At 45.5% G+C, this 11561-nt stretch overlaps 1 protein-coding gene across 1 annotated transcript; it reads right to left on the bottom strand.

Annotated features, from left to right (window-relative positions):
- Nucleotides 1–206: 206 nt before the first annotated feature.
- On the bottom strand, nucleotides 207–10405 carry LOC132572272 (zinc finger protein 570-like). Its single transcript, XM_060239157.1, has 2 exons — nucleotides 10285–10405; nucleotides 207–2252 (listed from the first exon to the last, which is right to left on the bottom strand). Exon 2 carries the CDS (start codon nucleotides 1939–1941, stop codon nucleotides 1195–1197), a length of 747 nt encoding a protein of 248 aa, XP_060095140.1. The 5' UTR covers nucleotides 1942–2252; nucleotides 10285–10405; the 3' UTR covers nucleotides 207–1194.
- Nucleotides 10406–11561: the final 1156 nt, after the last annotated feature.

Here is an 11561-nt window from a genome sequence, read left to right as displayed (position 1 = left end):
TGGGTCCCCCTCTCCAATGTACTTTTGGAAGGTACATAAATGACAAGGCCTGGGTTTCACTCTGTTCCAGTCACTTGCATCTATCTCACCTTCCAGAGAAAACTCATTTGTTGTTTATCCACTTTTCACCTCCCAAACACTTCTGACTCTGTGATTGATAAACTTGCCTGATTTATATTTTGCTTTTCATAGATTAAAATAAGATTGGAATTCACATTTGACTTTATTTCTGCTTTACATCCACTGATAACTGTAAATTTCCTATTTCACCTCCTCTTTCATGCTGTCTTCCGTTTGTCCTTGAAACCACTCCTCAAAGTTTTCCTTTCCTGTGAATCATTTTCTTTAACCTTTTTAATAATCATCGCCATGCAAAGCAAAATCTCACAATTTTTTCACTGCTGTTAGTCACATTCTGTGGGACGGAAGTCAGGATGACTGGTCTGTAGCTTCCTGGATCACCTTTTTTTTTTTTTTTGAAAACTGGGATAACATCTGCCCTCCTTCAGCCTTGTGGCATGTTTCCCATCCTCCAGGAGTTGTGGAAGATGATGAAGAAATGCTTTGCAAGCTCTCTAGAAAGTTCTATGAGCACTCTTGGGTGCATACCATTTGCTCCCTCGGATATGTTGGTCCCTGGCTACAAACGACTTTGAAGGTGATCATCAACACCTTGAAATGGATCCAGTACTCAATTGGTAGCCAGTGCAATTGGTATTGTACCAGCTGAAAGTGCGCCTGCACAGACTTCACAGTCAGAAGGGACACCACTGCATTTTGCACTATCTGGAGTTTCTGGGTCAGATTCAAGGGGCAGCCCTGCGTAAAGCAAGTTACAGTAGTCTAACCTGTAAGTGACCATTGCATGGTAGCGGGGGGAAGGTAAGGAACTAGCTGCCAAAACAGCTGAAGGTATTAAAAGTATGATTTGTCACCATTGGTAATCTAGGTAATCTCAAAAGTTAGTGAGGCATCCAGCATCAGGACCCCTGTGCGTTCACCAGTAGAGTAGGGAGAAGTAAAGAAAGAGAAATAAATTTTCTGCTGACATGGTAAGTTCAACAGGAAGATAGGTTTGGAGCCTTTGAAAAGTGCTTCAAATTATCATTTTCCCCAGAAGTCTACCCAGTATGAATCTTTTGATTTGCAGTTTGGGTGTCATTCCAAGTAAACCATTTCCCACACTCAAAAGTCTTAATATGGCTTCTTCCCTGTGTGAACCTTTTGGTGTCTTCTTAGGTGGAACCCATGAGAGAAGCACTTTCCACACTCCAAGCATTGATATGGCTTATCACCAGTGTGAACCTTCTGATGTGAAGTTAGGCCCCCATTCAAAGAGAAGCTCTTTCCACACACCAAGCATTTATATGGCTTCTCCCCTGTGTGAACCCTTTGATGTGTCCTTAGGTGGCCACTCTGAGAAAAGTACTTTCCACACTCCAAACATTTATATGGTTTCTCCCCTGTGTGAACCTTTTGATGTCTCCTTAGGTGGCTAATCTGAGGGAAGCACTTTCCACACTCCAAGCATTTATACGGCTTCTCCCCAGTATGAATCTTCTGATGTGTAGTTAGGTGGTAATTTCTAGAGAAGCATGTTCCACATTCCAAACATTTATATGGCTTCTCCCCAGTATGAACTGTTTGATGTTTTCTTAGGCCACTTGGAGAGGACTTTCCAAACTTCAAGCATATATATGGCTTCTCCCCAATATGAATCTTTTGATGTGTAGTTAGGCTGTTATTCCGAGAGAAACACTTTCCACATTCCAAGCATTTATATAGCTTCTCCTCAGTATGAATCTTTTGGTGTGCAGTTAGGTTGCCATTCTGGGAGAAGCACTTTCCACATTCTAAGCATTTATATGGCTTCTCCCCTCTATGACTCCTTTGATGGACAGTTAGTGCACTACTCCATTGGAAGCACTTCCCACATTCCATGCATTTATACCTTTTCAAGAATGCTGGAACGCTGTGAGATGTTTTAGCAGTGAATTTGCAGTTGAACCCTTTCTGGTTCACGGCACCATTAGGCCTTCTCTTTCTCTTCCCTGTTTCATCTTGGGCAGAGACCTCAGGCTTCTTTCTGCTCTGACAGGCCACCAATTCCTTTCTTTGCTTCTCTTTTGGTTCCCTTTTCCTTCTGCAATGTCTTTTTGGTAACACTTGATCCCCATATTGTGCTTCCACCTGTAGATGCTTATCTTTTTCCAAAACTCTCCTTCCTGATTCTATCTCCTTCACATTTCCAACTGCAAAAGAGGGACCAAAATAATATAAGAATGAAAAGTTACAAAACACCAGTTAGCAGTCAGTAATCAATGGTATTTTCTACATCCAGAGCTGAATATTTAAACACAAACAAGGATGACTAAGAAAAAAAGGGGTGATCAAAGGAAGGTAGTAATTTCTTGCTTCTCTTACAGAAACTTGCTCTTGGGATTACATTAAGGTTAATAACTTTTCTGGTGTTTGTTTAGGGAACACATAAAGCAGAACAGGGAAATAAAAGCTTTAAAAATATTTGAATTTTACTTAAATACTTTAATTAAATCAAAAGAATAAAATATGGAAGACCTAAATCCAGAGCTGGAGATGTCGACAGACAAGATAGATCTTTCCACAAACCTGGAAAATGATCCAGACTTGCAGAAAAATTATGGCCTTTAGTGCATGGCCACTTCATGGTATTGTCTGCCTCTGAGCTCTTGCTGAAGCAGGGACAGGTAACAGTGCCCTTGAGAGGGCTGCTCTTGCCTTTGCGGTCCAACTCCCTCAGGCCTGGTCCATCAGCAAATCAGAGGCAGGCAACTTAACACCATATGAATTGCAGGACTCACCCAGCACTGGCTGCCTGCTACTTGTTCAACATCCACCACCTTGCAAAAGCCACTGCGGTTAGAGAGGTTCAAACTACAGACTGGGAGACTCAATTTAAAATCTATTTAAAACTACAATCCTAGAAGCTCAGATAAAATATATATCGCAAGTTAGGAAAGGCACAAATAGGTATAAGAGAAGGCCTGCATGGTTAACAAACAAAGTAATGGAAGCTGTAAAAAGTAAGGAGGACTCCTTTAAGCAGTGGAAAGTTAGTCCAAGTGAGATTAATAAAAGGGAACACAGGCTGTGGCAAATCAAATGCAAGACTGTGATCGGGCAGGCAAAAAGGGACCATGAGGAGCATATTGCAAAAAACATAAAGACCAACAATAAATTTTTTTTCAAATAAATTAGAAGCAGGAAACCAGCCAGGGAGGCAGTGGGGCCCTTTGATGACCAAGGGGTAAAAGGATTACTGAAGGAGGATAGGGAAATGGCTGAGAAGCTGAATGAATTTTTTGCCTCCATGTTCACTGTGGAAGATGAGAAGTGTTTGCCCGCTCCAGAACCACTAATTTTGGAAGGGGTGTTGAAAGACCTGAGTCAGATTGAGGTGACAAGAGAGGAGGTCCTACAACTGATTGACGAATTAAAAACTAATAAGTCACCAGGTCCGGATGGCATCCAAGAGTTCTGAAAGAACTCAAAGTTGAACTTGTAGATCTCCTGACAAAAATACGTAATCTTTCATTGAAATCTGCCTCCGTTCCTGAGGACTGGAAGGTAGCAAATGTTACCCCCATCTTTAAAAAGGGTTCCAGAGGAGATCCGGGAAATTACAGGCCAGTCAGTCTGACTTCAATACTGGGAATGTTAGTAGAAACCATTATCAAGGACAGAATGAGTAGGCACATTGATGAACACGTTACTGAGGAAGACTCAGCATGGGTTCTGTAAGAGAAGATATTGCCTCACTAACCTGTTACAGTTCTTTGAGGGGGTGAACGAACATGTGAACAAAGGGGACCCAATAGATGTTGTTTACCTTGACTTCCAGAAAGCTTTTGATAAAGTTCCTCATCAAGGGCTCCTTAGTAAACTCAAGAGTCATGGACAGGTCCTCTTGTGGATCAAAAACTGGCTAATTAATAGGAAGCAGAGAGTGAGTATAAATGGGCAGTGGAGGATGGTAAGCAGTGGAGTGCCGCAGGGCTCAGTACTGGGTCCCATGCTCTTTAACTTGTTCATAAATGATTTGGAGTTGGGAGTAAGCGGTGAAGTGGCCAAGTTTGTAGATGACATTAAATTGTTCAGGGTGGTGAGAACCAGAGAGGATTGTGAGGCACTCCAAAGGGATCTGTTGAGGCTGGGTGAGTGGGCGTCAACGTGGCAGATGAGGTTCAATGTGGCCAAGTGCAAAGTAATGCACATTGGGGCCAAGAATCCCAGCTACAAATACAAGCTGATGGGTTGTGAACAGGCAGAGACTGACCAAGAGAGAGATCTTGGGGTCGTGGTAGATAACTCACTGAAAATGTCAAGACAGTGTGCATTTGCAATAAAAAAGGTCAACGCCATGCTGGGAATTATTAGGAAGGGAATTGAAAACAAATCAGCCAGTATCATAATGCCCCTGTATAAATCAATGGTGCGGTCTCATTTGGAGTACTGTGTGCAATTCTGGTAACCGCACCTCAAAAAGGATATTATAGCATTGGAAAAAGTCCAGAAACGGGCAACTAGAATGATTAAAGGTTTGGAACACTTTCCTTATGAAGAAAGGTTAAAACACTTGCAGCTCTTTAGCTTGGAGAAATGTCGACTGTGGGGTGACATGATAGAGGTTTACAAGATAATGCATGGGATGGAGAAAGTAGAGAACGAAGTCCTTTTCTCCCTTTCTCACAATACAAGAACTCGTGGGCATTCAATGAAATTGCTGAGCAGTCAGGTTAAAATGGATAAAAGGAAGTACTTCTTCACCCAAAGGATGATTAACATGTGGAATTCACTGCCACCCGAGATGGCGGCTACAAGCATAGCCAGCTTCAAGAGGGGATTGGATAAAAATATGGAGCAGAGGTCCATCAGTGGCTATTAGCCACAGTGTGTGTGTGTGTGTGTGTGTATTGGCCACTGTGTGACACAGAGTGTTGGACTGGATGGGCCATTGGCCTGATCCAACATGGCTTCTCTTATGTTCTTATGAGGCTGCCTTATAGTGAATTAGACTGTCCTCCAATCAAGGTCAATCTTGTCTACTCAGACTGGCAGTGGGTTTCCAGGGTCTCAGGCTGAGACGAAGAGATTGGATTTATACCTTGCCCTTCACTCAGAGCCTCAGAATATCTTACAATCTCCTTTCCCTTCCCCTCCCTACAACAGACATCCTGTATGGTAAGTGGGGCAGAGAGAGCTCTGAGAAAACTGCTCTTGAGAGAACTTGTGACTGACCCAAGGTCACTCCAGCAGCTGCACATGGAGAAGTGGGGAATCAAACCTGGTTCTCTCAGATTAGAGTCTGCACACTTAACCACTACACCAAACCGAGGTCATTCACATCACCTGATACCTGGTCCTTTCAACTAGAGAGGCTGAGGATTGAATTTGGGGCCCTCTCCACACGATGCAGATGCTCTCCCAACTGAGCCAGAACCGCTTGACTTTGGGCCAGGCACACACACAGTCTCAGCTACCTCACAGGGTTGTTGTGAAGATAAAACGGAGCAGCAGAGTATTACATAAGCTGCTTGGAATCATCAGTGGTATAAAATGTGGATTATTAAATTTAGCTGAAGACGGGGGGAGGTTAATGTGTAGGTGGGTCAGTGGGAGCTTACTAGAGAAGGAAACATGGAAATTGGAGCATGCGGGGGCTGCCAGGTAGAGACAAATAGTACAGGGAGGGGAATACAGGGGAAAGTAACGGACTCCCCACAATTCCTTTCAAGTTTCCCAGTATGCAGCTGGGCCTAGTGTAGCTAACACCACACAGCTAGACCCATTCCAGTGACTGGGCTGGCACAGCATAATTGGGCCAGATTTTCCCAGGCAGAAGCTGTTGGGGAAGAGAGGGAAAAGTGAGGATGGGGGGAATGAAGGCAGACGGTTTGGGAGGTGGGGGAAGGAGACAGAAAAATGTGAGAATATGGGAGTAGTCAGGAAGGAAGAGGGAAAAGTGTGAGATAGGGGATATAGTGGGAAATGAGGTGCTTCCCAGGAGCTGTGCCAAACATGGAAAGAATTGGAAAATGCTGGACCATGCAACCACCAGACTCTCCCCCCACCATGTGCTTTTTGCACTGGAAGCTATGGTTGACAGTGGACAACATGACTAATGGAAAATAAAACCAGGCCCCTCAGATACTGGCAGTGAGACTTGCACTGTCAGAAATGGACAGAACTGATTTTCCACATTGCAGCTCAATAAATAGAAGCTGCATTTTTGGTTTTTCAGAGGAAGGAAAGTAAGAGGGTTCCTGTGGGGTGGGGAAATGGACAATGGAGACCAAAGTTCACCTCCTCCTTCCAAACTTCAAGTTAGTATTCCCTGAAATGCTGCAGAGAGAAGGGATCCCCCATCCCCAACTGATTAATCTAGTTTTCATAAATTTTCTCAGATTATCTGAGAATAAAGAGGATATGGAAAAGAGGATGTGGACGTGGCCCATACCTGGCTTGGCTCCCAGTGGGGCCTGCTCTAAACTGGCTAAGGAAGAGCAGAACAATATGACGAAGAGCAATTCCACCTCCTGAGTCTCCATTTGTCACCCGATGGAGGCTGCAGGGTTTCTTGTCTGGCTTCTCGACCCCTGCCCATCACCTTCCTCGCTATTGACTCTCATGTTCTCCTCCACCAAGATTTTCCTGCAACTTTCTATCAAGCCCAGCCCATTCCACTTCAAGGTGCCTTGGGAGGGGCCTTTCTCAGCCCTACACATGAAGACTCTCTAAACTCCTTTTTCAAATTCCATTGACTGAATTATGAACTTTAGAAGATGCAGATTAGAAGGTCTGTCACTGAATGAAGGCCCTTTATCTTGCCTAGTCAAATCAATCATGCCTTTCCTCCTCTCCTCCCATCAGCCTCACTCACTCTAAGAAGTACCATGTATTCTGCCTCAAAATACAAGGACTGAAGGGGAAAAAAGGAGCCATGGGGATTTCCTAGCAGGAACCTAACTGGATATTGTCCATCTCCCCAACTAAAGACCGCTTCATCTCTTTACAGCAGGGGTCCTCAAACTACGGCCCGTGGGCCAGATGCGGCCCGCTGAGGACGTTTATGCGGCCCGCTGGGTTATGGCAAAATCAGACCGGAAGTGACGTTCGACCTAAACTCGCGTTAGCAACGTACACTTCCGGCACTGGGCTGAGGCGGCGGAGACAGAGTGTGAGGTGATACCGAGGTGAGGTGAGTTTCCAGGCCGGGTGTGTGGTGTGGGGAAGGGAGAGAGATGCAGAAGACGGAGAACTAACGGCCCACGGCCTTGCATAGTAACGGCAGTCCGGCCCTCCAACAGTCTGAGGGACAGTGAACTGGCCCCCTATTTTAAAAGTTTGAGGACCCCTGCTTTACAGCATGAAAGTATTTTATGCTTCCGTTTTCCTGTAAGATCCCCAAGTAAGGCAGCTCCGTTCCTCTACAGCAAATGAAATTGTGCTCTGAAAATAAAGACTGTCAAAGGAAGTTACCACTCTCTCCCATCTCTTCTGTCATCATAACAGAAGGGAAAAGATCCTTACCCAGAGAGGCCACAGTCTCTAAAATTTCCTCTGTAACATCCCAGTAGAGTTTTCTTTGGCCTGGATCGAGAAGAGCCCATTCCTCTTCTGTGAAGAACACAGCTACCTCCTCAAAGGACACAGGGGATCTCTGGAAGAGAATATATGGCCCACTTGATTATCTCCTCCTGTCCCTGACCTTTCAAGAAGGGAAAAAAAAAAGGATTCCATCACCTACTCTGTTGGTCAAAAGAATGGCAAGAAAAATTGCATTAGTTTTTGGCAAGAAATTGCATTACTCTTTTATATTGATAATGTACTGAAAGTCTCAAAGAGATACAAATTCAGAAAATTGCACAAAACTGGGCTTTTCTTGGTCTAGTCCAATTAAATGAAAAAAAACCCTAACTGATTGTAAAGTTCTGTCTACTATGTCGTTGTTGCTAACCGTTCAGCCATGTTCTTTCTACTATACTCACTTGCATGTTTAACTCTAGAAATACATCAACGTTGTGTTTCCAGAAAAGGTTTCTGCTTTAAGCTCTCTTTTTTTTCCCTGCAGAGGCTTTCTGTGCTATTCTAAAACTCAATAAACATAAAGTGGCCTAATGAAGCTCACCATAACTTTTGCTTTGTTTGTCCCCTAGCAAACCTAAGGTCTATTCCTTCCAGGCTGTGTGATCCTCAGGGCTTCTTCCCAGGCAAGAGACACAAGGCCAAGAACATCCAGCACAAACAGGCTGTCTCTGAGAACTTTTCGGGTATTTGTGCCTTGTGGAAAGACAGCAGTTTGCATAGCCGGCCCTTGAGCTGCAAGGAAGCTACTGCAGCATCTCAACAGATTGTAGACAGATCACTTTAACGCAAAGATAAATACCTTGCAACTAACTTGCTGGTTTGGCACTCGTAAGCCAGTTCAGCTCTTGTAAGCCACCTTGGGCCTGCCTCAGCAGGGAGGTCAGGGTATAAACGGAATAAATAAATAAATAAATTGGAGCGGGATTTATTTATCTACAATTAAATGAAAGCTAGGAGCTTCAGCATTGGGATTGGTATCAATACTATCTCTAAGCTGTGGAGTCTTGTGAGTAAAAATTCTATTTCGTGAGCTATTGCCATTAAAGTTGTGATCTACTATATAAATTAGTTTGCTCTGGGGCCATATTTCCTGAGCTAAGATAAAAATGTGTGAGCTGGAGGCTAAATAACTGTGAGCTAGCTCACACCAAGTCAGCTTAGAGGGAACACTGATTGGGATGATTGTGGGAGTTGCCAAGCCAAAAATGAAGGGACCAATACTCCCTCTAAGCCAGGGGTGGGGAACCTCCATCCCGAGGGCCGTATACAGCCCTCAAGGTCACTTGGTGTGGCCCTCAGGGATTGCTGGACCGAACCAAGCCATGTGGCAGCCTCTCTGGGGCCTGGCTGGCCAGCAAATATCGTGGGGCCCAGCTGCACTGTGCAGCAACCTCCCCAGGGCCAGGCAGGGATCAAAGGGCCCAGACGTACTGTGCGGCAGCAAGAATTGCTGCAGGGCCTGGAAAAGTTACTGTCACTGTTCAGTTTGCACTTGATTATCCCAGATGGTGTGGCCTAATATGCTAATGAGTGTGTGACCTAATATACTAATATTAGGGGATGTGGTCTAATATGCTACTAAGTTCCTGCTGGGCTTTTTCTACAAAAAAGCTCTGGACCTATGCATTTGCCTAGGGCGGTGGGCCGGGTGTGTGGGTGTACCAGATTAGGCTCTCCCCACATGACTTCAAATAGAAAAACAATTATTTGCATTAATTTTGCTGGCCTGAATCATTCTCCCTTGGCAGAGCACCATTTTTTAAGTTGATAATTTTTATGGCCGGCGAATGATGTTATAAATATCCATATGGCCCTTGGCAGAAAAAAGGTTCCCCACTCCTGCTGTAAGCTGTGGAGTCTTGTGAGCAAAAATTCTACTTTGTGAGCTGCTGACATTAAAATTGTGAGCTACTGCATACATTAGTTTGCTCTGGGGCCATTTTTCCTGAGCTAAGACAAAATATGCGAGCTGGAGGCTAAAAAACTGTGAGCTAGCTCACCCTAACTCAGCTTGGAGGGAACACTGGAAGGGACCCATCCTGAGCACAAAATAAATCCCTCTTGTATTTTGCAGTGGGAGTGATTGGTTGACTCCTGAGAAGGCAGGAAGCACAGACAGATACGAGTGGATCTCCTCCTTCACAGAAGAAACCTTCAGAGTGGTTTCCAGCTCAAAGATCTTCTTGGGGACAATGCTTATTGGGATTGTTCACCAGAGAAAGCACTGTAAAAAAAAAAAAAAACAATTCCAAGAGCAGAATGTGGCCCAAAGCCTCGGGGGGGGGGGGGGGGTGTTGTTTGCCTGTGGAGTCTGCGAAGAACAACTCTGCGAGGGCAACCAGCTACGGCGGGGAGGGGGGGGGAACCAGAAAGAAGAGACACTGAGCCCTGCTGGATCACTCCGTTTCGGAGTGAAGAATAAAAAGCAAGCGCTGCCCGATTGCAGGGCTCACGTGCAAGCGGCTTGAAGGAGGGAGGCAAAAGCATACACACACCCCGCTCATTGCACAGATCTCACCCGGGAAAGCCTCTCTCTTTCTCTCCCGATGCTTCCACCCCCCACGGCCGCCCCTGCCTCTTCCATTCCCGTCCACACGGATTTTCTCTCCCCTCTTCTTGCCCCAAATCCGCTTTCAGAAAATCTTCAGCTCCGCTCACCTGTTCTGCTACTGCAGAGATGCAAAAGCCGAATTCTCCCCCCAGCAGCCGGGGGAAAGTAGCGAGAAGAGAGGCCTTGCAGAAGTCCATCCTTCCCTCTCCCGAATTTCCCAACGCCTGGAAAAGGAAGGGGGGGAGGGAACCAGGCTCGCAAGGAATTCTGGGAAATGTAGTTCCCTGCCGCCACCTGCTGGAAGAAGAGGGTTAGGTGAAAATGAACAGGACACAACAGCGTAATCGTTATATCCAGGAGCATTTCCAATTTACGTCGATTTATAAATATCGACGTAAATTGGAAAAGCTAGATATCTCAAGCTTCCATTACTACAAAATGGTTGCAAGACTGAACTGTCATCGATTGGGGAAGAGCCGGTGCGGGTAGGGGAGGAATAAAGATGCGAAGCAGCACGGAGCCCAGTATCTTCTGCAGACGGAGGGCAGCCGAGCCCGCCCCCCCCCCCGCCCCTTCAAATGATTCGGCTTAAAGGCTTTATAATCAGGGGTGTCAAACATGCAGCCCGGGGACCAAATCAGGCCTCGGAGGGCTCCTATCAGGCCCCCGAGTAACTGGCTGTCATCTGCTTCCTTCTCCCGCTCTCTTGCTTCCTTCTGCATAACAGCTTGCTTTCCCAGGCTTGCTCAATTGCACAGGAGCCTCTGAGCAAAACCTCCATTTTCTCCATTGGTTGAGGCTCCTTGGGGAGGAAGGCAGAGTTTGTTTTCCAGGCTCCCTCAATTGCACAGCAGAGCTACTGAGCCAAGCCTCTCTTCCTTCTATTGGCTGAGACTCCTCCCCCACCTCCCCCATCCTCTGAGGAAGGAAGGAAGGAGCCAGAGCTTCCTTTGCCCAGTTCCCTGGATTCCGACTAAAGAGAGAATTTACTAATTTCCCTGACCTATCAGTGCTTGTGTGGTTAGGTTAGTGTCTGACTAGGATCTAAGAGACCCTGGTTACAATACCCTGTCTGCAGGGCTTTCTTTCTTTCTTTCTTTCTTTCTTTCTTTCTTTCTTTCTTTCTTTCTTTCTTTCTTTCTTTCTTTCTTTCTTGAAAAACTCAGCAGGAACTCATTTGCATATTAGGTCACACCCTCTGACATCAAGTCAGCCAGAACTGTGTTCCTGTGCGTTCCTGCTCAAAAAAAGCCCTGCCTGTCTGCCACTGAAGCTTACTGGGTGGCCTAAGGCCAGTCACACACACTCAGCCAAATCAACCTCATAAGGCTGTTGTGATGATCAAATTGTTGCACATTAACTCGGCCCTTAGATGGGTTTTTAG

This window comes from Heteronotia binoei, chromosome 5 (assembly GCF_032191835.1).
Source record: "Heteronotia binoei isolate CCM8104 ecotype False Entrance Well chromosome 5, APGP_CSIRO_Hbin_v1, whole genome shotgun sequence".
In the NCBI taxonomy this organism is placed as follows: Eukaryota; Metazoa; Chordata; class Lepidosauria; order Squamata; family Gekkonidae; genus Heteronotia; species Heteronotia binoei.
This window is presented reverse-complemented; position numbering and strand designations above follow the sequence as displayed.